At 41.1% G+C, this 27757-nt stretch overlaps 1 protein-coding gene across 1 annotated transcript; it reads right to left on the minus strand.

Moving 5' to 3' along the window:
* On the minus strand, nt 1-27346 carry TMEM154 (transmembrane protein 154). The gene is made up of 6 exons (XM_077815373.1): nt 27209-27346; nt 19464-19790; nt 14337-14364; nt 11810-11895; nt 10100-10160; nt 1-608 (listed from the first exon to the last, which is right to left on the minus strand). The coding sequence occupies exons 1-6, from the start codon at nt 27294-27296 to the stop codon at nt 593-595; spliced, it is 606 nt and encodes a 201-aa protein (XP_077671499.1). The 5' UTR covers nt 27297-27346; the 3' UTR covers nt 1-592.
* Between the last annotated feature and the right edge of the window lie 411 nt (nt 27347-27757).

Here is a 27757-nt window from a genome sequence, read left to right on the forward strand (position 1 = left end):
GCAGTTAGCCTTAAGGAACATCCTCCATGCTGTAGCTTTCAGCAGTTTAATTTTTTAGTGGACATCAAATCTTTTCTGACAGTCACAGCCTTTTACTTCATCAATGGAAATCCAAAACAAATTATTCCACCATTACAAAAAAAGTAAATTATATACCCCCCAAAAATACAAGATTATGAATTTAGCACCAACACAAGGAAATTGAGAGTTAAGGCTACAGTGATACTTTATGGAGGAACTCTGGTACATGAGCGGTCATACATATCACAGCCACACACAGATAGAGGATAAGGTGGAATGAGGACTGTTCTGAAGCCCTTCAGAAATAGGACTGTTCTTGCTATATTAATGCTGAAATTTCATTGCAATGCAAGTTTAAATCAGACCTTAATCTTACTGTAATGCATTTTCTTGTTTTTATTAGTGATGCCTCCATTACAAAGAATGCATGCAACAGGAAACAATAAACGCATTTGCTTCTCTCACTGTTTGAGACTAATTAAGTTCACATCCAGTTCATCTCATATCTGCAGGATAGGACTATGAGCCTTGTGCACAGCTTCCCTTTAACCAGTTCAGTGCTGTTTGGACTTCATGATTTGCAGTCCCTGTATATGTATTAAAGAGAGAAACAACTTGTCACTAGAGTTTTCCAGTGAAGTTTATTCAGTGGTAGTGGGATGGTGGATTGTAATGATGATCTTGTGGACTGAAAATAAACACAGGTCATAGATTCCATGAAATGAACATATTTGTGATACCAGGCAGCATGAGTGGGGCTGATTTGATTTCTCTATTGTCTAAGGAGACTATTCAATGAAAGCTCTCTCCTGTTTCCAGGCAAACCCTGACAAGTCATATTTTCCCCCTGACACACCCAGCCCAGCTTCTGTGCTATGGGAACCACATGGAATGTTTTTTAAATCCATTCTTATATAAGTCAAATTGTTTCCTTTTCTGCCCCCCCCCCTTCTGTCCCTGTTGTTTCCACGTAAATAATTTACTCTCTGGTATTTTTTCCAATAACCTGTTTTGTTTATGGTAACACACAAAGACTTTTCTGTTACTTAGGATATGTCTACACTACAAGTGAAGTTGTGATTGCAGCATGGCTGGGGATACCTGTGCTAAATTGGATTCTAGCTAGCATGGGTAACAGCAGTATTGAAGTCGTAGTGGTGCAGAATTCAGCATAGGCTAGCAGCTCCTGAGTGTACTGTAATTTCCTGCCTTGTGTGCTGAAATCTATAACCCTAATGCTGGATTAACAGGATTTTTTAAATTTAATAATAGATGTTTTAAATCATTTATTTGACTTTAATAACACACTTCCTCAAATGATCTGTTAACAGTTCTATGTATTTTTCTTTCTTCTGTTTATGTGACCCAGGAGGCATTGTCAGCAAAACATATCTGTTTGGTAACGCTCAATAATAGAGCTGGGTGGGGAACCAGATTTTTTCTTTTCTTTTTTCTTTTTGCAAGAATTCCACGATTTTGATTTCTACTCCAAAATGGAACACAACCAAAACATTTAGAAATTTCCCACAAAAGAAAACTCTGAAAAAATGTAGTTTTGGGTGAATCTTAGCGTTTAGTTCTGATTTTGACATTTTAGAGTGTTTTAAATATAAAAACAATGAATTTTGTTTGAAAAAATTCTTTCAAATTGAAAAATTGAAATGGTCTGTTCCAAAAATGTTGAAATGGCTTTTTCAGCATGATCAAAAATGCTTCATATAATTTTTTTCAAAACAAAATGTAGTTGAAATCACACCATTTTTCAGAACATTTGGACTTTGATGAAAGTGGAATTTTCATCAAAAAAACCAAAAAAAACCAAAAAACCTGACCAAAAATATCACCACGTCTGTTCAAGAAGGCATTGAAAAGTTGGCTAAGATTCCCTGCATTGCAGAACTATTTAGCATTAAATCTAAAAAAAATAGTTACATAATTCTTTCAAAAATCTGCCTAAATGAGCCTGTCTTCCTGAATTTGGAACTAAATTTTAAAAGAATCAGTCATAACACTTTGCATTTCAACAATACCCCTCAACTGAGCATCAAGGTGTCTTACAAACATTAAGAAAAACCCTCAGATCACAATTAAGGAATGCTTTAATGAAAGTGCCTAACTTCCTGTTGACTTCAATGGCATGTAAGTACATGCTTATGTGTGCTTAAGTGCTTTCCTGAATAGGGATGTTTTCCTGACTTAGGGCCTAAGCCTCATAACTGTGAAGTAGCAATATCCTCATTTTATAGATGGGGAAACTGAGGCAGTGACTGGCCCAAAGACATCTTGACCAAAATCACAGAGGAAATTTGGGGTCTAGCCCGGAAAGAACCCAGCTCTCCTGACATGCAGTTTGTCTACACTGCCCCACAATTTGGAATACAGGGGTGTGCATAAGAGTTCGCATCAAAGTGCTGTGTTGTAACTTCCCTATGTAGATTTGTGGCAATGAACTGAAACATTCCTAGTATAGTCCTTGTCAGACAGGACTACATTCATGCGAATTAGGAACATTTTTAGTTTGTGCTTGCAGCATCACATGGGGAAGTTACAGTGCAGCACTGTGGCAAGCACTGTGTTCACACACTCCCCAGTCTGAACCGTGGGGCAGGGTAGACATAGCCTCAGATTCTTGTTTGGTTTTTTTAGCTACAAGACCATTCTAACTAGACCTATGGTAATAAAATATCAAATCAAATTAGTAGGTCAAGCTGATACTTTTGAAAATGAACACTTAAGAAAATGCCAAGAGTTGTAATTCAATAGCTATGTAATTTCAGAGCACAAAATTAATACTAGAGAATGTTGTGCCTTAAAAATGGCTTTTGCAGCAACACTTCCAATTTTTAGTCTCTAAGGTGCCACAATGACTTTACATTGTTTTTACTTCCAGTATTGGTATTAGCAGGTGTTTAAGAAATTCTTGGTCTTATTCTACTTGTTAATTCAAGCTATAGTCTGGGCAAGCAAAGACTTATGATAAATCTAACTTTTAGAGAAAGGGTGTGTAGTTATCTTTAAAATCCATGGTTTCTCAGTTCTGCTCCCCCCTTCTTTATCTGTCATCATGATGGGCTCATACACAGGAAGGAACAGAGAAACAGGAAGGCTATTACACATACTTTTTCACAGTCTGATTGCTAGTGGTTGCATCTTGGATCCAGAATCAAGCTTTCACTTTTTAAAAGAGTAATTTCTCTTGTCTTGATAGTTGTAAAGGAAACTTCTTCAAATGCAAACAGATGCAGTAGTATCTGCATGAGTCTGCAGACATCCTGAAACAACAGCTTTGAGAGAATTGTGAACTACCTGAGTAAACTCTGAGGCTAATGATGTATTGTCAATACAACTATTTCACTGATCAAGGCATGAAAGAAACAGATGATCATATTAGGAAGATCTACGCTATCTACTATAAATGGCTTCTCATTTGGTGGACGGAGGGTAGGCTGCAACTCTTACCCCAACCCCAGTCTGATCCCTGAGTGTGACCTGCTCATGAATCTGATGCTTTCCTTCTTATGACCCATCTCCCCATCATCTAAGCTTTTCTGTTTTCTTCTCTTAAAAATATTTTTCAGAGTCCAGATGACTTCCTGTCTCCACTGTCAATTTTCATCTTTTCATGCAGGATCAGATGTGGAAGTAGAGTGCAGCAGAAACAAAACTTAACCCTACAAGGTTCTATATATTATTTTAACTAAAGTTTATGGGTATGGGGTTTTAAATGAGCCTAAACAAGAATGGGTTTGGAACACAATCCTGGTGGGAGGTTTGGATAGTAACTTCCTCAGTTGGGGAGACAGGATCACACAAACACTGCAGTTTGCTCTTGGTGTGCATTTCAAGGCACCATGTAAATATTAACCAAACACCTCTTCCTCCCTTCATATAACACACCATTTGCTCACCAGGCATGTGCCCAATACAACTTATACCAGACAGCTGCAGCAGAACAGGAGCCAGCAAACAGAGCTGTAAACGGGGGAGTGTGAGTGAGAGTCTGAAAGGGGAGTTTGTATTGTGGTGCTTGTTCGGGGTTTGATTTTGCTGTGGGTGGTAGTGTTTTGGAGTGGTTTGTGTTTCCCAGATTAACAGGATTTAGGTGGGAAGGCTATGACAGATACAGAGGCAGCAGTGGAAGTGACCCAAGTAGTGGAAGACACAATGAAGATGACTGGATGTGGAAGCTGTGGTATGTACATGGTCCTGGAGGGGGTACCTGGAAAGAGTTTCGTCTGCATGAAGTGCCATCTGATAGAGCTTATGGAAGAAAAGATCCGAGGAGTGGAGATACAGGTGGAAAGTCTGGTTGAGTTTAGAAGGGGGTTCGAGCAGATTATGGAGCAAAGACATGAGGCAGCTGAAGGGAAAAGCTCAGACTTACAGATGGAAGCAGGACCGAAGAACTCTGAGGGGGACTGCTGGGTGAAGAAAACGGACAGTGGAAGCATGTGACTAAGAGAACCAGGCAGAGGAAAAGACAGGCTAGTGAAGGAGAAATAGAGCTCAAGAACAGGTTTGCAGAGTTGGAAAATGAAGAAGGGGCTCAGCAGGTGGTCACTGAAGGTGGAAGAGCAAGGAAGAAGAGAAGAGCGGCTAGCCCTATAGGAAAAGGGGAAGAGTCAATGGAGACTACACCAAGTATGAGCCCCAGGAGGATACAGGATGGGTTGAAGAGGATTACAAGGGAGAATAGGAATGGAAAGAACTTACAGCCAGAGGGAACAGGGGATAGAGCAGAGAATCGCACCGTCAGCAGGAAAAGGCAGGTCTACGTGATCGGGGACTCATTACTGAGAAGAATGGACAGGCCTGTAACCAGAGCTGATCCAGAGAATAGAAGGGTGTGCTGTCTACCAGGTGCTAAGATGTGGACCTGAGGTTGAAGAGGATCTTAAAGGGAGCAGGAAAGAATCCACTGATCATCAAATGATACCGGTAGATTCTCACTGGAACGTATCAAGGGAGACTCTGCCAGGCTGGGGAAGATGCTTAAGGAAATCAAGGCTCAGGTGATCTTCAGTGGGATTGTGCCTGTTCCTAGAGAAGGGCAACAAAGGTGTGACAAGATTATGACTATCAACAGATGGCTCAGGCAGTGGTGCTGTAAGGAGGGCTTTGGAATGTATGGCCACTGGGAGGCATTCATGGACAGAGGACAGTTCTCTCGGGATGAACTTCATCTGAGTAGGGAAGGAAATAGACTTCTAGGGTGGAGGCTGGCACAACTGATTAAGAGAGCTTTAAACTAGGAATTTGGGGGAGATGTCCAGGTAATCTCCACGCTGGATTTTAACATTAAGAGGGAAGAAAACAAAGTAAGAAAGGATACAGACGTGGGTAGGAGAATGGACATAAGGAGAAAGGGCAGTGTGGATACCAGTCTAATAGGCCGTACTGGCTGTAGAATGTCCGTGCCTAATTGGGTAAAGAATGTGAGCGAGGCCAAACAGCAAAAATTAAGATGTTTGTACACCAATGCAAGGAGCCTAGGTAACAAAATGGAGGAACTAGAGCTACTGGTGCAGGAAGTGAAACCAGATATTGTAGGGATAACAGAAACATGGTGGAATAGTAGTCATGACTGGACTACAGGTATTGAAGGGTATATGCTGTTTAGGAAAGACAGAAATAAAGGCAAAGGTGGTGGCATAGCATTGTATATCAATGATGAAGTAGAATGTAAAGAAATTAGAAGTGATGGAATGGATAAGACAGAGTCCGTCTGGGCAAAAATCACATTGGGGAAGAAAACTACTAGAGCCTCCCCGTCATAGTGCTTGGGGTGTGCTATAGACCGCCGGGATCTAATTTGGATCTGGACAGAGCCCTCTTTAATGTTTTTAATGAAGTAAATACTAATGAAAACTGCATGATCATGGGAGACTAACTTCCCAGATATAGACTGGAGGACAAGTGCTAGTAATAATAATAGGGCTCAGATTTTCCTAGATGCGATAGCTGATGGATTTCTTCATCAAGTAGTTGCTGAACCGACAAGAGGGGATGCCGTTTTGGTTTTGGTGAGTAGTGAGGACCTCCATAGAAGAAATGGTTGTAGGGGACAACCTTGGTTCAAGTGATCATGAGCTAATTCAGTTCAAACCGAATGGAAGGATAAACAAAAATAAATCTGTGACTACGGTTTTTGATTTCAAAAGGGCTGACTTTCAAAAATTAAGGAAATTAGTTAGGGAAGTGGATTGGACTGAAGAATTTATGGATCTAAAGGCAGAGGAGGCCTGGGATTACTTCAAGTCAAAGCTGCAGAAGCTATCGGAAACCTGCATCCCAAGAAAGGGGGAAAAAATCATAGGCAGGAGTTGTAGACCAAGCTGGATGAGCAAGCATCTCAGAGAGGTGATTAAGAAAAAGCAGAGTGGAAGATGGGAGGGATTAGCAAGGAAAGCTACCTTACTGAGGTCAGAACATGTAGGGATAAAGTGAGAAAGGCCAAAAGCCATGTAGAGTTGGACCTTGCAAAGGGAATGAAACCAATAGTAAAAGGTTCTATAGCCATATAAATAAGAAGAAAACCAAGAAAGAAGTGGGACCGCTAAACACTGAGGATGAAGTAGAGGTTAAGGATAATCTAGGCATGGCCCAATATCTAAACAAATACTTTGCCTCAGTCTTTAATGAGGCTCTTAGGAATAATGGTAGTATGACAAAAGGGAATGAGGATATGGAGGTAGATATTACCATATCTGAGGTAGAAGCAAAACTCAAACAGCTTAATGGGACTAAATCAGGGGGCCCAGATAATCTTCATCCAAGAATACTAAAGGAATTGGCACATGAAATTGCAAGCTCATTAGCAAGAATTTTTAATGAATCTGTAAACTCAGGGGTTGTACTGTATGACTAGAGAATTGCTAACATAGGTCCTATTTTTAAGAAAGGGGGGAAAAAAGTGATCTGGGTAACTAAAGGCCTGTTAGTTTGACATCTGTAGTATGCAAGGTCTTGGGAAAAAAATCTGAAGGAGAAAGTAGTTAAGGACATTGAGGTCAATGGTAAATGGGACAAAATACAACATGGTTTTACAGAAGGTAGATCATGCCAAACCAACCTGATCTTCTTCTTTGAGAAAGTAACAGATTTTTTTAGACAAAGGAAACGCAGTGGATCTAATTTACCTAGATTTCAGTAAGGCGTTTGATATGGTTCCACATGGAGAATTATTAGTTAAATTGGAAAAGGTGGGGATCAATATGAAAATTGAAAGGTGGATAAGGAATTGGTTAAAGGGGAGACTACAGCGGGTCATACTGAAAGGTGAACTGTCAAGCTAGACGGAGGTTACCAGTGGAGTTCCTCAGGGATCAGTTTTGGGACCAATCTTATTTAATCTTTTTATTACTGACCTGGGCACAAAAAGTGGGAGTGTGCTAATAAAGTTTGCAGATGATACAAAGCTAGAAGGTATAGCCAATTTAGAGAAGGACCGGGATATCATACAGGAGGATTTGGATGACTTTGTAAACTGGAGTAATAGTAATAGGATGAAATTTAATAGTGAGAAGTGTAAGGTCAGCATTTAGGGATTAATAACAAGAATTTTAGTTATAAGCTGGGGACGCATCAGTTGGAAGTAACAGAGGAGGCAAAGGACCTCGGAGTTTTGGTTGATCACAGGATGACTATGAGCCGCCAATGTGATATGGCCATGAAAAAAGCTAATGCGGTCTTGGGATGCATCAGGCGAGGTATTTCCAGTAGAGATAAGGAGGTGTTAGTACCGTTATACAAGGCACTGGTGAGACCTCATCTGGAATATTGTGTGCAGTTCTGGACTCCCATGTTTAAGAAGGATGAATTCAAACTGGAACAGGTACAGAGAAGGGCTACTAGGCTGATCCGAGGAATGGAAAACCTGTTTTATGAAAGGAGACTCAAGGAGCTTGGCTTGTTTAGCCTAAACAAAAGAAGGCTGACGGGGAGATATGACTGCTCTCTATAAATATATCAGAGGGATAAATACCAGAGAGGGAGAGGAATTATTTTAAGTTCAGTACCAATGTGGACACAAGAACAAATGGATATAAACTGGCCATCTGGAAGTTTAGACTTGAAATTAGACAAAGGTTTCTAACCAACAGATGAGTGAAGTTCTGGAACAGCCTTCCAAGGGAAGCAGCGGGGGCAAAAGACCTATCTGGCTTCAAGATTAAACTCAATAAGTTTATGGAGGAGATGGTATGATGGGATAACATGATTTTGGCAATTAACTGATCTTTAAATATTCATGGTAAATAGGCCCAATGGCCTGTGATGGGATGTTAGATGGGGTGGGATCTGAGTTACTACAGAGAATTCTTTCCTGGGTATCTGGCTGGTGAATCTTGCCCACATGCTCAGGGTTCAACTGATCGCCATATTTGGGGTTGGGAAGGAATTTTCCTCCAGGGCAGATTGGAAGAGGCCCTGAGGGTTTTTTGCCTTCCTCTGCAGCATGGTGCACAGGTCACTTGCTGGAGGATTCTCTGCACCTTGAAGTCTTTAAACCACGATTTGAGGACTTCAATAGCTCAGACATAGGTGAGAGATTTATTGCAGGAGTGGGTGGGTGAGATTCTGTGGCCTGCATTGTGTAGGAGGTCAGACTAGATAATCATAATGGTCCCTTCTGACCTTAATATCTATGAATCTCTAAAAATGCCCTTTGATACTAGTTGCTTGCACTCACATTATGAAGAAGTAACCTTAGTTTAGCTCGTCATCTGCCATGATGATCTCCCTGGAATAGGGCTCTGGGAGAAGAAATCTCCAGGAGAATTTCTCCCTTCCTCCATGCCTCACCCCCTCCAGCATCTCATCTGCAAGCATAGAATTTGCTTCCCCACCAAAGAGTTCATGGGCTCCACCCCAAAGATGCTGGATCCCCAGGAATCTGTGGAGGCTGAGAACACCCATGAGAAGGGGTAGTGTGGCCTAACGGGCCCCAGTACCCTTTCCCCAGCTGGTTTCTTGGCAACTCTTTTCTACTGGAACCACCCCATGGCATCTGGAACTACTGACATGGTATCTATGCGGAATTGTTTGTGCTTGTGTCATTGTTCATCATTATATATCTATTAGAGAGATTAACTACTTCACCTACCACTGAAATGCAGCCACCTCTATGGTGGGAATGCAGGAGCATGACAAGAAGTGAAGAATAGGAGCAATTGAAGCCAATAGGAGCGAATTGAAGAATAGGAGCAATTTTAGGTAGGCAGAACTGAATGGCCAGTTTATTCAGGATACCAGGGTTCATGCCCTTACCCTTGTGAAAACTGTCAAGAGAATTTTACTGTCTACCAAGCCATCAGGATTTTGATTTTTAAATCTAATCTGAATGAAAGCAGCACAGTGTTTCCCTCCTCCCCTTAATACCATGTAGGAGATTAACTCAGTATTGACTTTGAGGGGAGAGTCTCACCTCCTGAAGCAACAAAACCATTTCTACTGCACTGCTGGTTTTCTTTTAAGGTCTGTCAAGCTATTGATTTGGCAGGCTTGATCCTACTTGGCTTGTGAGATTGGACAAACTCAGAGCCCAGGATAGTATAGTTACTGCAGACAAATAAGTTATATATTATTATCTCATAATAACTGATCTTAGTAACTACATGCAAAATATAATAATTGTTTACACAAGCCAAAAAGTGTGAAAGTCATTCTCAGTCAAGTAGAGCCACCTCGTGGTAGAAGATGAGACTCAATTTTTTTTCTTAAGATGATTGACCTTTCTTTTTGACAGCTCACAAACAACGAATTTTTCAATGCTCAGATTAACAGGGAAATGGCAATTAAAATCTGATCAACTAATGAAATTCAGTTTGCTCCATCTCTCTCTCTCACACACACATAGGCTTTTTACTGCAGGGTTTTCTGTGGGTGCAAAGATACAAGTAGACACTTTTTTTTTTTTTAAAGATAAGAGCATTGAGGCATTTGTCTGAAGAGAAATCAAAGTCCATAATAAATAAATATATGTTAGAAGTAGACAAAGAAGAAAAAAGTAGATCACATTTTCCAAGTACTAATGTCGATAGTGTTTCTTTGAGTAATACAATGGTAGAATTAAAAGTACCTTGTGAAGACATTTGATTCCTTTTCTTCTTCTTTTACAGTAGGTAAACATTCACCTTCAGCTAGAAGAGAAAAGACAACCACACTGTTACCTTTGGTGATTCTTTCAAACATTTCAAAATTGTGTTCATTTTCAGAGTGGGGACTGTGAACCAGAAAACTCCAGGGTACAGATATAGTTCTTTTTATCTGTAATATTTTCACATTTATGATTTTGTTTGATATAATTATCAGCTATTTTAAAGTGTCCTGCCCTTGTGGCTGTATTGGAAGTCCTGGTAACCTTTATGACATTTATTTCAGTTGTTTGTGTGTGTATATGTATGTATACACATAGAAAGTGCCTTTCCTTGTCCACATGCATCTTTGCCATAAACTCAGACTACAAGGATTATTTGTTATCTATTCACAATACAACTGTTTACATTCACATCTGTTATTTCACAAGATTAGTGCAGCCAGCAGTTTGGGGTATTTTTGTATGTGGTGCTGCTGCTGAAGAAATATGTGAAATGTTTGCTGACTTTTTAAAATGTGAATATCTTTTTACAATAAATATTTCCCCATCTACTGTATTTAAAGCAATTGACATATTTAATGTTATTATTATTATTGTTTAATGTTTATATTGTGGTAGTGCCTACAGACTAACAAGGTCCGAGGACCATCCTGCTAAACACTGTACAGACCTACAGGAATTGACAGGTGTCTACCAAAAGAGCTTACCACCTGAAAGACTAGATATAATAGGTGGATGAAGCAAACGAGCATTTTGGGGCATGGGGTAAGGCAACCAAAAGATTAGACTATGTGCAATTCTTAGCCAGTCTGGAGTAGTAATCACATTGTGCCACCTGTGTAGGTGTAATCAGGTTGCAGTTAACTCTGTGCATTAAGGAAGAGGTGAGTTTTGAGAACTGACTTGAAGGCAGCTTAGGTGACACGTTTGAGAATTTTGACTGGGGAGCTCTTCTCATGCACCAGGGGCAGCCTGGGAGAAAGCACAGAGGTGCTTCAGGGAGAAGTGGATCAGGGATAAATTAAGACTGCCATTAATGGCAGAGCAAAGGTGGAGGCTGGCAGCTTGATAAGCAGTATTTCTGACAGATAAGGTGAATCTAAATGGTGAAGGGCCTAAAAGGCAAAAAGAAGGAGCTCGTGTTTGATGCAGTAGACGATAAGGAGCCAGTGGAAGGATGCAAAGGGGGGTGATGTAGTCATAGTGATGAGCCAGGAAGATAATCCTGGCAACAGTGTAATGACTAACTAGTGCTAAGGGCTATGAGTAAACAGTGATTTCTCTTAGAATGCACAATATGCAACACACTAGTGCAGACACACTGAATACTGAGAAAGCCAGATCTTTTAAAGAGACAAGTATGCACCCCTAAAAAGCAATTTTTATTTAAAAATATAAATACAGTACACGTGTTTAATAAAAGTGTCTACTGAAAACCGAAACCTTTTATGATATTATATCTATAGCTATATATTATATCTATATCCATCATTTGATAAAAATAAGCACCTAGCCAGCCTAAATACTCCTGATATTTGCTTGTGCAACTATTCTGGTATTGTAGGCTGAAGATCAGGACTAAAAATGTTTTAGGAAAATTAGCAACACAAATATAAAATAGCTCTGGTATTTTTTCTATTCATGGAGGCTACCTCAGACAAAGAGAGAAATGATTGGAGGGTTACCATGTACCATTTTTGTTCATGCTATTCATCCATTTATCGAGCTCTTCCATTTCTATTTCCATAACAGAGGGTGTGTCTTCTTCAAAAATAGGACTTGATCCAGGGAACAAAAGATGGGGTTAGACAATGTGTTTCACTCAAATAGACATGTAACATACTAGCATTGTATCAATTTTGTATAATTCTGGCCTTAATTGTGGGATACCAATGCTGCTCTAGTGAGTAGATGCATCAGCCCAACAGGTCAGAAACAAATAATCATGGCCTGCAAATGGAACAAATGGGTATCTTAACTACGCACTCTAGATAGGCAATTAGAGAATCATAGAATATCAGGGTTGGAAGGGACCTCGGGAGGTCATCTAGTCCAAACCCTGCTCAAAGCAGGGCCAATCCCCAACTAAATCATCCCAGCCACGGCTTTGTCAAGTCTGACCTTAAAAACCTCTAAGGAAGGAGATTCCACAACCTCCCTAGGTAACCCATTCCAGTGCTTCACCACCCTCCTAGTGAAAGTTTTTCCTAATATCCAACCGAAACCTCGCCCACTGCAATTTGAGACCATAACTCCTTGTTCTGTCATCTGCTACCACTGAGAACAATCTAGATCCGTCCTCTTTGGAACCCCCTTTCAGGTAATGAAAAGCAGCTATCAAATCCACCCTCATTCTTCTCTTCTGCAGACTAGTCCCCTCAGCCTCTCCTCATAAATCATGTGCTCCAGCCCCCTAATCATTTTTGTTGCGCTCTGCTGGACTCTTTCCAATTTTTCCACATCCTTCTTGTAGTGTGGGGCCCAAAACTGGACACAGTACTCCAGATGAGGCCTCACCAATGTCGAATAGAGGGGAATGATCACGTCCCTCAATCTGCTGGCAATGCTCCTACTTATACAGCCTAAAATACCTTTAGCCTTCTTGGCAACAAGGGCACACTGTTGACTCATATCCAGCTTCTCGTCCACTGTAACCCTTAGGTCCTTTTCTGCAGAACTGCTGCCTAGCCACTTGGTCCCTAGTCTGTAGAAGTGCATGGAATTCTTCTGTCCTAAGTGTAGGACTCTGCACTTATCCTTGTTGAACCTCATCAGATTTCCTTTGGCCCAAAATAAAGGGTCTGATCCTATCCCATTGAAATCCATGGTGAAACTCCCATTGCTTCAATGGAAGCAAGACAGAGCCCCAAGTTAGAAATGTTATTTCAACCAGGAGGTTGGTTTCAGCAATGACCTAAAAATAAAAGTTCATAACTATACTAATTACATGTTATTAAATTTACTCTTTCCTTTACTGATCATTTTTAGAGACAGTCTCATGGTTGAAAGACTATTGCTAACTTTATTTTGTATTTTTAGCATGAGTTAAAGCAGGGGTTTGGTGTCATGACCCTGTTTTAATGGGGTCATCAGGGCTGGCTTAGACTTGCTGGGGCCCGGGGCCAAAGCCCAAGGACTTCAGCCCTGGCAGCAGGGCTGAGGTTACACCCTGCTAACCTGGGACTGAAGCCCTTGGCCTTCTGCTTTGGACCCCCCCACACGAGGTGGTGGGGCTTGGGCGTTGGGCCCCCACACCCAGGGTAGCGGGCCTCAGGAGAATTAGGCTTCAGTCCCCCTTCCTGGGGTTGTGTAGTAATTTTTGTTGTCAGAAGGGGTTGCGGTGCAATGAAGTTTGAGAACCGCTGAATTAAAGGGAATCTCCCCTCTCCTCCTCTCCCCTCCCCCCCATAAATCCATTTTAATAATTTTCAGCACTTACCATGAGGAAGGATCTCAGTAAAATAAATAATAAGGTAACAACTATCAGATGGATGAGAACTACTCTGCAGCCTGCTTGTTTTTACTGGACATGGGTTATTCAGTTCACACAAGATCCAGAGAATCATTACATGCCATGTAATAATGAGCAAGCAAATTTGAAAAATAATTGAACATGACATAAAGTTTATTCTGGGCAGATAGAATTTATGGACAGTCAGGAAGCTTGTCCCTGTTACCCAAAGTATAATTGTATCCTGCAGCATCCACATTTACAGTAAGAGAACCACTGGTGGCTTGTGCCCAAAACAAGTGGTGGGGCTGTAGACGGCAGGCTGCATCAAAGGCCGCATGGCACCTATGCCATACTCCACCTGTGTGGCTGAAATAATCCCAACAGAAGCCTGTATTCCCTGCTCGGTGCCACCTCCCTCTGCTGCCTGCAGTCTATGTGCTGAAGGATCAGAAGTCCCACAGTGGCGGCCGGATGTACTATAATCACCAGAGGAGCCTGCAAATGTTAGCAGGAGGTAATGCACCCTACAATACATCAATCACAAAAGACAACAGTGGTTATTATTTGGTGGGACTTGGGGTTCTTTTGCCTCCTCTAGGGTTAATTAATGAGAAAGGGTAAGAGTGTTGAAAGTGCAAAATATAGACTTCTCAAGACATGGAAGACATACAATAAGTTTAAAACCACAACAATAAGACCCTAAAAATTAACATGGTCTACTTTAGCAAACAAGCCAAAACAATGAGCAACATCTATAAATGTTACCTTTTGACATTTTCACTTCCCAGTTCATCTGAAATAAAATAAGTTTAAAAAGTTGAATTTATAGTTAACTTGTCTTTAACTGTCCATTTTCTCTTAATGTGATATCCCAAATAGCTGGGAAATTCTGCAGTAGGTTTATTTTAAAGACTTAACAGTTTTGTTTAATTCTTTAGATTAAAACTAAAATGCTTTATACGTTTCTTCCATTAACCATGTCGTCTGTAGTTTACATAGGTGCTGATTGCTTTGAATCAGTAATTTTCTCTAATGTACTAAAAGAAGCTAACCACCAGCAACTCTTGCTGGTTATTAATATACATGAGACGAACAGGGGGGGGGGGGGCGCAGACCAGCTGCAGGGGAGGACACGTGATCTCCCGACGTGACTCCTCCAGGGAGGTCCTAGCGCTCTCCCCATCCCCTCCCCACTGCAGGCTACCAGAGGGTGGAATTCTGTCCTCCTGCTGCGCTAGCTCCCCCCACGCCGGCGCGGCACGTTCGGCTGCTCTCCCTAGCAGCCAGGCCCCAGAGCAGCTGCCAGGGAGAGAGCCTGGGTGCGGCGGCAGCGCGCTGCTTCCCGCCTGGGCTTGGCTTCCGGGACAGCGGCTGAGCGAGTCGGAGCCCTTCTCCCCCGCATGCTCTGCGCACAGCAGTAGCTGGCTACCAGAGAGCCTGGCTGGGGAGGGGACAACGGCAGACCACTCCCTGCCCAAGCTCGACTTCTGGGGACAGGAGCCGACTCTGAGCATGCCAGAGGGGCGGGAGGGCTCCGGCTTGCTCGGCCACTGTCCCCCGGAGCTGAGCCTGGGTGGGGGCAGCCTGTTGCTGCCGCACCCAGCCGCTCTCCCAGTCAGCCTCTGCGCTGCACGGGGCAGCATCCCTGGCAGCGTGGCTGGAAGAGTCTCTCGCCCCACCCCTTCCTCTCCTCGCTCAAGCCGGCTGCTGGAGGGACACTTGACCCATGCCCCTCCCATGAGTCGCCTCGCCCTGTTTGGCTTGAGCAGAAATCAGTAGCTGAGGTAAACCTAAGCAACAGATCAGCGCAGTGGGAGTTCACATTCAACATGTGAACAGGAGACTGCAAACAGAGTTCCTTGAACCTAACAAGTTCCAGGAAGGAAAGTGACATCCTGAAAAAGTAACTGGTATAAAAATTGGTTTATTGCAAGCTTTGAGACAGGCCATGTGTAGTGCACCTATGTATGAATGAAAATCATAGGAGCTGGTTTCCGCATTGGAGGAAAAGGTAAAGAAGCTTGAATGATAGCTGAAATCTCAGAGTGCTAAATTACAGAGAGCAAAGGGAACAATTGTCAGGGAAGCTGGATGAGACGCCACACGAGAGATGGAAAATTAAAGAGGACGGAGGGTAGGATGAGATATTAAGGAATACTAGAAACCGTGGGAAGAACAGAAGGGAAATGTGCATATACAGATAGATGTAAATACCAGCGAGAGCGAGCAAGCAGTTAGGTGGTGTGGAATAGCAGGCCACTATACAGAGAACTAACCTCTTCTGCAGGGGCCTCAAAATGCTTTAGGAGTTCCAGCATGTAATAAAAAGAATGAAGGGCTGGATGTAATATCCACATTGTACAATTATTTTATGGTTCAAATCAGCTTATTTTAAATTCAGCCCAGCCAGAAGACACTAAAACCTCCAACCCACTCCAGCACATCCACCTTATCTCTCTGTTTGCCAACAAGTCATGTCAGGAGCAGTGGATAGGCTGAGTAGAGTGTCTACAAGGCTAAGACACCCAATGTATTACTTCCAAGCAAAAGGAAAACGTGAGCAGGAACCCAGAATTGTGCTTTGGCAATCTTTACGATCAAATTTCCAGTGGGCCTCTGAAAATGTACCCACATATTTACATGAACATCTCCCACACATATGAACAACCAGGCAGAAGCTTCATTACCCATTTGGTGGAAAAGCTGCATCACTTGCCCCATAACCTTAGCCGTGCAGAACACAATGCCATCCACAGCCTCAGAAACAACTCTGACATCATAATCAAAAAGGCTGACAAAGGAGGTGCTGTTGTCATCATGAATAGGTCGGAATATGAACAAGAGGCTGCTCGGCAGCTCTCCAACACCACTTTCTACAAGCCATTACCCTCTGATCCCACTGAGAGTTACCAAAAGAAACTACAACATTTGCTCAAGAAACTCCCTGAAAAAGCACAAGATCAAATCCGCACAGACACACCCCTGGAGCACTGACCTGGGATATTCTATCTACTTCACAAGATCCATAAACCTGGAAATCCTGGGCGCCCCATCATCTCAGGCATTGGCACCCTGACAGCAGGATTGTCTGGCTATGTAGACTCCCTCCTCAGGCCCTATGCTACCAGCACTCCCAGCTACCTTCGAGATACCACTGACTTCCTGAGGAAACTACAATCCATCGGTGATCTTCCTGATAACACCATCCTGGCCACTATGGATGTAGAAGCCCTCTAAACCAACATTCCACACAAAGATGGACTACAAGCCGTCAAGAACACTATCCCCGATAATGTCACGGCTAACCTGGTGGCTGAACTTTGTGACTGTGTCCTCACCCATAACTATTTCACATTTGGGGACAATGTTTACCTTCAGATCAGCGGCACTGCTATGGGTACCCGCATGGCCCCACAGTATGCCAACATTTTTATGGCTGACTTAGAACAACGCTTCCTCAGCTCTCGTCCCCTAACGCCCCTACTCTACTTGTGCTATATTGATGACATCGTCATCATCTGGACCCATGGAAAAGAAGCCCTTGAGGAATTCCACCATGATTTCAACAATTTCCATCCCACCATCAACCTCAGCCTTGACCAGTCCACACAAGAGATCCACTTCCTGGACACTACAATGCTAATAAACGATGGTCACATAAACATCACCCTATATCGGAAACCTACTGACTGCTATACTTACCTACATGCCTCCAGCTTTCATCCAGATCACACCACATGATCCATTGTTTACAGCCAAGCTCTGCGATACAACCGCATTTGCTCCAACCCCTCAGACAGAGACAAACACCTACAAGATCTCTATCAAGCATTCTTACAACTACAATACCCACCTGCGGAAGTGAAGAAACAGATTGATAGAGCCAGAAGAGTTCCCAGAAGTCACCTACTACAGGACAGGCCTAACAAAGAAAATGACAGAACGCCACTAGCCGTCACCTTCAGCCCCCAACTAAAACCCCTCCAACGTATTATTAAGGATCTACAACCTATCCTGAAGGATGACCCAACACTCTCACAAATCTTGGGAGACAGGCCAGTCTTTGCCTACAGACAGCCCCCCAACCTGAAGCAAATACTCACCAGCAACCACATACCACACAACAGAACCACTAACCCAGGAACCTATCCTTGCAACAAAGCCCGTTGCCAATTGTGCCCACATATCTATTCAGGGGACACCATCACAGGGCCTAATAACATCAGCCACACTATCAGAGGCTTGTTCACCTGCACATCCACCAATGTGATATAGGCCATCATGTGCCAGCAATGCCCCTCTGCCATGTACATTGGTCAAACTGGACAGTCTCTACGTAAAAGAATAAATGGACACAAATAAGATGTCAAGAATTATAACATTCATAAACCAGTTGGAGAACACTTCAATCTCTCTGGTCACGCGATTACAGACATGAAAGTTGCTATATTACAACAAAAAAACTTCAAATCCAGACTCCAGCGAGAAACTGTTGAATTGGAATTCATTTGCAAATTGGATACAATTAACTTAGGCTTGAATAGAGACTGGGAATGGCTAAGTCATTATGCAAGATAACCTATTTCCCCTTGTTTTTTCCTACCCCCCCTCCTCAGACGTTCTTGTTAAATCCTGGATTTGTGCTGGAAATGGCCCACCTTGATTATCATACACATTGTAAGGAGAGTGGTCACTTTAGATAAGCTATTACCAGCAGGAGAGTGGGTTTGTGTGTGGGGGGTGGGGGGCTGAGAAAATCTGGATTTGTGCTGGAAATGGCCCAACTTGATTATCATACACATTGTAAGGAGAGTGATCACTTTAGATAAGCTATTACCAGCAGGAGAGTGGGGTGGGAGGAGGTATTTTTTCATGCTTTGTGTGTATATAAAAAGATATTCTAGACTTTTCACAGTATGCATCTGATGAAGTGAGCAGTAGCTCACGAAAGCTTATGCTCAAATAAAGTGGTTAGTCTCTAAGGTGCCACAAGTACTCCTTTTCCATTTGGTGTATGTCAGTGATGTACCCAATACTAATGCAGGGGCATTTTCAGAGGCACACTGAAAGTTTGGTCCTAAGTGTCCTAATATTTGTAGGCTGACATACTTTTAACAGCACAAAATATTCCAAAATATATCAGTACATCTCCTTCAAAAGTTCCTACATCATTCTATATCTTTAAGGCCCTTCCTCTGTTCAGTTCTTATTGTTTCACACAGCGGAGTTATTGAGATAGGGTGTATGTACCTTCCTGAAATTTCATCATCTTATTGCAGAATACAGTTACCCTGATCATGTGATTCTTAAGCAGTTTACTTTGATTTGAACAAGTGGTTTCATAACAGCAATCGCACTACAGGATCTCTGTGAAAGCTTCCTTGAAGTGCTAAGATAAATTCCCTCTTATCAAGATTTTACTGCTATTTTCAGATAGTTTCTCCTTGTCAGTAATGAAAGAAGTAAATTGTTCATTAGAGAAGTACCCTCAACAGTGAATTAGTAAGCATAAGAGCAGAACAAGAGAAAAAACACGCACGGTCAAATAGTTAGTTATCTCTTTGCCCTTGAATGTTACCAGAGGGCTGAGATGCCAGAGGATCTTATTATAGCCCATAGCTGTCATGGATGTGAGAGATAAGCAGAGGGTGCTAAGAAGCAAAACTAGACCAGTTTAAATGGGATACACTGTACATACTGTGCTAAGATTTAGTGAGGAAAACAAAACTCTAGAGTTTCATAATACATTCCATTTCTGCATATGAAAATTCAAGTATTGCTAGATAGAGAAATATATCATAAACATTGCATTCCATTTCCTGAAATCCTTTCCTGTTCATGTTCAATATTTTCTACACAGATCCTTCCAAAATTTGAAGTCCTAAATTTTACCTTGCTTAGACTTTTTCCTTTTATGACGTATCACAAAGAAAATGATCAGCAGAACTAGTAGGACTAGTATCACCGCAGGAATGCCAAACATTAAGGCAGGCGGTACACCTGCCGTTTCTGGGGTGTTGTCATTATGCATATCATTTAACTCAGTACTTGCATTATTTTCTGTTTCAATATTGTTCTCAGTTTCTGTTGGTTCGATGGCAGGTTTCAGATTGTGGTCACCTGCAGTTGTAAAATATTCTGCAGATATCTCTGAGCTAGGTGTTACTGTACCATTCAATGCTGATGAATCATCTCCTGAAGTGTCTTCATTTGCAGTGCCTGCCAAATATATGTAAACATCTTAACATTTTCACTTTTTAATTTGATAATCAAAATAGATATTGAGTCAAAGCATATGATTTTAAAATTTCCTCTTCATTTCTCCTGTACCCATCCTGGTTTGTTTGGTTGTTTTTTTTTTTTAAACCACACTTGAATGTCTGCAGACTGACTGACCACAGTGATGGGCACTTCATACATAACCACATCATCCTTGCCAATTTGTCAAGAAAACTTATGATCTGGACAAAATTTCTGCTAGCTTGCTCTTATAAACAGCAACACATGTAACTCCATTCCCAGACAACCACACCCACCCGCTTGCTCTTGCACAATATAAATTCTCTCACACACCACACCACACGTGCAGCCATTCCTCTTTTCTCCTGAGTCCTAGACTCATCCTCCACCCACTCAATAAATTTGGCTCACCCCGTTATCTCTGACTCATCAAATCTCTCCTCTGCCCTTCATAAAATTCACCATTTTCTCTGTTTCTCCATTGTTTTCTCCCCAGAGTCTCTCAATTGGCCTGGGGTGGGGAGAGGGAGGAGATGGAGGCAGGAATAGGTCTGGCCCAGGAGAAGGCAAAGCCCATAGAAACTGCTGACTTTCACTCACCCTCCCTGTGGATTCTGCACTGGAGGAGCCAAGAACATAGAGAATTTAGTGGACACAATTGCAGTTCCTCTACCTCCACCTACAATGAGGCAGTGAGTAGAACTCCTCCTACAGCCAGGCACTATAGCACAAGTAGCAGTTAAAGTGTTAGCTACCCTCATTTCAAATGTAATAGGGATGGGGTTTTTTCGTTTGTTTGTTCAAGCAACGGAGCTACAGTTGATGACATTGATCACTGTGATGTGGGAAAACTTTCTGCCTGCATTGGGTTAGCAGAATTATTCAAGGCTGCCCCAGATAGATTTTATTAACTGTTGTGGTGTTTATCACTCGAACAACTACAACAACTTGTGGGCCCTATTGTGAGGCAAAACCTCCTGTTGATGTCAATGGGAGCTTTTGCCTAAGTAAAGGGTGCAGGAATGAGTCCTTTGTACATTTCCATGTATCAAGCCTTAAATAACTCTCAGCCTAAAAGGAGCTGAAGTTGTGACTGCTCAGTGTTGTCTGCTATTCTAGACAGTCCCCTGTGTTCTGTGGCTTTCATTGTACTGAATACATGAGGGTAAGACTGTATGGCTGTTTTAATAACATATTGGATCTGATTCTGTGATGTGCTAAACACCTTCCTCCAAGGTGCAGATCTTCCTCAGCTTCATTTAAGTAAATGAAAACTAAAGATTCTCAGCCCCATGCTGGAGGCACTCAGGACCTTCACTAGACTGGGACCAATAGTACTTTACACGTTAATTGCTTTATAAAGGCATAAATTCTCATCACAACCCTGTGAGAGGAGCAATTACATCAATTCTACAAATGAGGAAATAAAGGGAGGCAAGTGAAGTGGCTTGCCCAGGGGGGACACAGTGAGTCAGTGAGAAAACCGGAATTAGAACTCAAGATCCCTATCTCATGCTTAATCCATTGGACCACATTGCTTCTTCTCACTGCTAGATCTTTAGAAGGAAATAAGTATCTCTTGAGGCTGTATCCTAGGGAACAAGATTTTAAATAATTAAAATAATTTGAGTTTATTGCATTGTTATTGTAGTGATGATTTATCTATCTAGGTATTTATGCCATACTCATCACCTGAGTGCCTGGTCATTTTATCCTTTACTAAAAATTATGATCACAAAATGCTTAATATTAAAAATAAGTCATCAGACTACTTCATTCCAAACATAGCAACAACTTTTAACTGGTCTCCTTCAAAGGACTTTACAAAACATTAATTAGTAAAACTTAACTTCTTTACTACTTCCAATCTTCACTCAACAGCAAAACAGAATCTCTGCCTCTTGGGTAGGTAATACCCTTCATATGACCTCTTACATGTATCCTCTTATTTTTGCATGCATTGATAACGCATTATATTCTTGGTTCTGCTTAAACCCTCTCAAGAGGATCCACTGGCATAGGAGTTAATGTACTGCACTTTTATTCCTTGCAACCTCATTCTTCCTGATTCTTCTTCCCAGAAATTGTTTCTAGTCACCACCAGTGTTTGCAGCAATTTCATTTGATAGTTAACATCATCATCTAATCATAATGGGCCAACACACCAGTATAGACATGTGTGTTGCAGACACCTGCATGGCTAACCCTAATACTGACATAACAGATAACCAACTCAGTGTCGCAGAACCATTTATCTGCATTTGCTTAATTACCCTCCTCTGATCATCCTTCTCTTGAAATCTGTCAGCTTCCTCTGCTTAACATACTGATAGCAACAGGCCCACTGCTAAAAATAGGACAAGCAGGGAGGGGGGAGGATAGTTTAGGTTTCTGTTATTTCTGGAGCAAATAATTTATAAAAGCTTTTCAGATGTCTGAAGCATAATGTATACTTGAAAGCAAGAACAAATAGTAACATCTCATTAACCACAATCCTAAACTTTCAGCTGGAATATATCTTGCATTTGATGTCCCGGAGAGACTGTTCCAATGTCTCTTCTGTTCTTTATTTGTCATATTCAAGCTTTAAAGCAGATTTCCGATCACTTGTCTCGCTATTAAATAAAATTTCTCTTCCAGTCTCCAGCCAAAGATAATTTCAGATAACAGAGGGTGACCTTGTTAACATGTATATTTGTTCACTTCACATAATTCTAGAGACAAAACAGCATCTATCCCCACTTTCTTTTTCCTACGTGATTTAATTTGGGAGAATTAAATACATCCTTCAGGTTTCAGAGTACATCCTTCAGCAGTTCAGTAGCCAGTTATACAAAGCTGCTTCCAGCATATTGTTGTTACCTTCCGTGTTTTAACTGCTGCATTTAGAAATTATGTTTTAACTGCCTCCAGGGTTTAAAGCATGACTGAGGTCTCAAGTGATAGATTATGACTGTGATGATCTCACTGGCCAATGTCATACAGTCACTGCATAGTGTAGCATAGCTCCACTCAGTGGGAGGAGGAGTTACAGATCAGAGTTGAAATACACTGGTGGCACTAAGCATGGGAGCTTGCACAGAACCTGCCTTCATTTTATGGGACTCAAATGAGTGCTCTTAGTACCTTTCTTTGGGCCAGATTCTGACATCGTGACTCACAGTGAGTAGCACCTTAATCCACAAATAGTAATGTGACTCTTCACAGAATAGGATATTACACAGCATGAGTAAGAGTAATATTTAGCAGCCACTCAAAAGTTGTTTTAAATTTCACAATAGGACTTTTATCACTACTGGTTGTGCTAACGAATGAATGAAGTTGTTCATTCAAATTTTGAAAAGGACAAGCAGCATCGTTTGCAGACATGTACACTACGGCATGAAGTCTTGCTTAGCATCTTCTCCTCTTTAAAGCTACTGGTGAGAAACTGGTGAATCTTGCTGACTCTTTCTCATCATTGGCCGTACAGACTAGACCATATTTCTCTACACAACAAAAGCAAGAATGATATTTTTGTTGACATAGCTGAACACAATGCTTGCTGCATTTCCTGCTCTCAGTGGTTTGCTGTCTTGATGAAGTAGGCAGGTAAACAAGACTTCTCTTTTTAATTTGAAGGGGAGGACAAAGCAAAAACCATGCAATCAGCTTCCTCTTTCTAAAGAATATAAATACATCCTATTATAAAATTGCGAGAGCAGACCTCGATTGTTCTGATAAAACAAATCCCTGCAGGAGAATGTGTTAAAATTACAGCTTTGTACCTGAGCACAAAATAAAAGGAAAAAAAATACAAGATTTCAATTGATGGAATAATCAGGTTTTTTTTTAAAAGAGAATTTTGGTTTCTCCAAACTTTGCTATAACATACAAATAGTCCATGTGAAAGAAAACTCAATTTAGGGCTAAAAAAACAGAGTTAAAATACTATATATACTGAAAAAAACATTTGTGCAAACAGAAGCCCCCCCCCCCTCCAACTGTGTTTGTTAATACACCCTATACTCAAAACATTATTTTTAAAACTTCTCCAGGTGGAATTATATATGGCTTAGAGGCAGGATTTTTGTTTTCCATTGGACTTTTTATTAGCAAACACTGTGTGTGCGGGGTGTAGGGGGGGAAAAGACTCCAGTTTGCCCAAGTGTTTCTTTCTACCTAATAACTTTTCTCTACATCATTTCTACTCTTTTATCTGATTGCATTTAACTGTTGATCTAAGGAGTGTTGCTCCTTGAAATGGGCAAGGCTTGCCCAGGTAACATGTTGAAACATTCCTCAGATATGATACCTAGGAATCCTTAGAACAACTGAAGACCAGCTTGATTAATAGATATACTGTCCTGGAGGGGTAAAACAGCCACGTTTGTGGGGGTAAATCAATAGAAAAGATCCTGTAGAAAATGGGTATGTACAAAAAGTCTTATCCAGATAGGTGTGAACCACGAGGGAAATACACTTGAGTTTATTTCTAGATGATGGAACAACTTCATCCCTGGTATAGACAGCTTAACTGACATTTCTACTGCCAGTCCTGCAAATTCTGACCAGCATCTAAGAGTCAAGCTGGGATCATTCACCATCAACATTAATAAAGGTTCTGCAGACCAAATTATGCGCTTAGTTACACCTGTTTAACCTTACTGTCCTGCAGTTTTGCCCTCAATGACACCTTGTGCAATTCCATTGCATTCACGAATTTGTGATGTGAATCTTCTCAAGAGGTATCACTCAAGGTGACCTCTGTGTTTAAGACCAAATGAGCTGAAGCCTTTATTACCAGAAATCATAAGATACCTTCACGAACACTGCACACGGGTCACTGACTGGAATTTGATATACAGTTTAGCTGATGTGTAAGAAGTATTCTCTTTCTCTGAGATGGCTCTCTAGTGCAGGAGTAAACAGCAGTAACAACTTGTTTGTGAATCAAATGGGAATACACACAAAGAGTTTTTGTGTGTACTCAACAGATTAACTCTTTGTGTGTACTCAACAGATTGAGTTAATCTGTTGAGTAAAAAGGTACCATTTTTACATGGCCACTTTTCAGAGAGTTGCACTTTGATGCATCTTTAAAAAGAGATGATGCAGCAACGTAGCAGTTGCTGCACCAGGCCAGACGGAAGGATCCTAGCAAACCCTCATTTCTTGCTTTATCACTTTGCTAGAAAATTATAACAGGCACATTTTTGGTCTCAAAATACATTAGCGGGAGACAGTTTCATAGTGACTGAAAAGAAATCTGATTTTACTTCCATTTTCAGCAATTATGCTAAGCTTCCTCATAGATTTTTTAAAAAGTTTTTATGTCTACAAACATTGATGTTGGATCAGTTCCATTTTTAAATTTATCATTATGAGGCGGAAAAGAGGTCAAGAACAAGAATCCCCCAGTGGTCCTAGCTATGTATGTGACTTCACCTAAGAGGTCTTTTTAGCAAACTATAGGGTGTCTGTGAATGCTGTTCGTACAATCTACACAGCACATTTGGCTCTTGAACTGAGAAGTCCTCTTGAATTATGGCTAAAGGTGATAATAGGATGGGCACACAACATAAATTCAATCACCTCCTAGCTCTTGACATCCTCTGCATGAGGCACTGTTGAATATTGTTATCTCTAAGGCTGAACAAGGTTCTTGTGGAATAGCTCAGTAAGTGAGGAAGCGTTTCTGTAACTTCCTAAATGTTCAACATAGTACAAAGGGACATGGAACACTCCAGGGAATACCAGCAGAGCTCAGGTACAACCTTTATCTGCATTATAAAGCTGGCTGTGGTGAGGGGGTTGGTTACAATACAGTTTTCCCCAGAGATTGTTACAGCTTTGTCTTGTAGTGTATTTGGGACCAAATCTTCTTTTAGCTGTAATTCAATTTGTGGAACTTTGACTTTGCAAGATTCTAATATAGTTTGGAAATGTTATTTATAACATCATTCTATCCACACTGCAAGACCTAACTGTGCTTTCACCATCTTTAAGGTCTACTGCAGGGGTTCTCAAACTGGGGGTCGGGACCCCTCAGGGGTTCATGAGGTTATTACATGGGGAGTCATGAGCTGTCAGCCTCCGCCCCAAACCCCGCTCTGCATCCAGCATTTATAATGGTGTTAAATATATAAAAAAGTGTTTTTAATTTATAAGGGGGGTCACGCTCAGAGGCTTGCTATGTAAAAGGGGTCACCAGTACAAAAGTTTGAGAACTACTGGCCTACTGTGTTGTAAATGGTCCCACAAACACATAGGTGAGACCTTAGAAAGACCACCTGAGAGCTCTGGTCCTTCATTGTTACTAGACCAAATTTAGAAAGAGACTTCCTATTCTGCATAATTTCCCTGATAATTATGGACAAGGACTTTTTTCTAATAACTTGGGTTATAACAGTCCTTTAGCATGGTTGTAATACAACTTTATTCATCTACACAGGCAAGACCAAACCATGTTATAATTCAGTCATAGCACTTGTGTGTATAGGCATTACCCTTAACCACAGTAAGGTTTGCAGTATAGACAGGGACTATTGCCCAGACTTACGGCACGGCTATAATCCTTTTTTTTTTTTAATCCATTTTCACAATGGTCATTAAAATCATAATAAAAGTGGGGCAGCAATAACAGAATGACTCTCCTTTCTCCCCATTTTGTGCAGAACTGTTGCTTGGTACAGCAATTTGAGAACAGCTAATAATACCACTATATACTGAAGGATTTCAAAAGTGGTTTGTTTCACACCCAAAGACAGGTAAGTAAAACAATTTGTAAGTTTTCTTTAAAACAGCTACCAACATTGTTCAGTTACTGCCTCTGTTTCCTATGCAAAATACAAATGAAACAATTGTACACATAATAGTTTAATGATTTTTTGTTCAAAATTTAACTACTCAAGCCTGCAATACATAATTTTTTAAACAGTATGAATCATCCCTAGATTATTATTTTGCTTTACAAAAATTGTTCATTATGGCTGTTTGAAATATTCAACTGAAAACTTTGAATGTAATAAGAGTACACTTTTTTTTTGTCCATTAAATGCTGTTATGAAGGACATGACTTTTACAGACAAAATACACCAAATGGTGAAAATCATAACAGAAAATAATGATGGGTGTTAACCAAACCCCGGTAACTAAAAACACCTGAGGATGTTTGCATCCAAATGTCATAGGTGAAGCTGATCTCTATTAAACAACAAACAAACCACACACACACGCACACAGCTGAAAGTAGCAAAGTTAAATAAAGCTGAAACAAACAGTGCAAGTTTTCACAAACCTCTGACAGAGAGATCAGGTTTTCAGGGTGTTACCTTCTAACAGAGTTCTATCGCTGTAGGCATAAAACATGTCTGCATAGTTCTACTTCAGAATGTGAAAGAGACTTTATTACTTACCATAATTGGCAGATCCTGCCGCGAGAAACAGGACAAAAAACAGCATGAACTTTTGTTTCTGTATGTTACATTTTTTGTGATTAGGCATGAGTCTCAATGTTCGTTTCTCCCTGTTTTACAGGAACAAGTACGTTTCCTGTTTCCTGCTCATGTGTATGTGAGTTAAATTTCTTAAGAAGATGTGCTGTATTTGATTGCTTTTAGGAAGTGATGTAATTCAGTTTGGGCCTGTCAAACAAGCCAGGATTGCAAAAGAGTGAACAAAAAAAGATTGCTCTTCAAGTTCTGATTCAACTGAATCACCTACGTGATTGGCCACTCTTAGCCATTCTCAAGACCTATGCCTATAACATCGTGTCTGTTCTTTTATATTCAATGTCATGCTGATGAACGTGGTATAAATACCTAGATAGTTAGACCCTTGCACAAAATAAGATGTTTCTGTATCTGTTTGGAGGACTCCACATTTCTCACTGTTGGTGTGCTATACAGATGACCTCCTAGGGTCAGATTTTCAGAAGAGCCCATGGACTTCTGCCCGCACACCCT

This window comes from Eretmochelys imbricata, chromosome 4 (genome assembly GCF_965152235.1).
Source record: "Eretmochelys imbricata isolate rEreImb1 chromosome 4, rEreImb1.hap1, whole genome shotgun sequence".
NCBI classification, from domain to species: Eukaryota; Metazoa; Chordata; order Testudines; family Cheloniidae; genus Eretmochelys; species Eretmochelys imbricata.

Excerpts from the sequence above, each read along its gene's own strand:
- TMEM154 (XM_077815373.1), bottom strand. The coding sequence starts at position 27,296 with ATGCCTAATCACAAAAAATGTAACATACAGAAACAAAAGTTCATGCTG. Across the intron at positions 14,365-19,463 it reads AAGGAAAAAGTCTAAGCAAG|ATGAACTGGGAAGTGAAAAT; the intron begins GTAAAATTTAGG and ends ATTTTATTTCAG. Across the intron at positions 11,896-14,336 it reads GGAAGTGAAAATGTCAAAAG|TCCTATTTTTGAAGAAGACA; the intron begins GTAACATTTATA and ends CCCTGGATCAAG.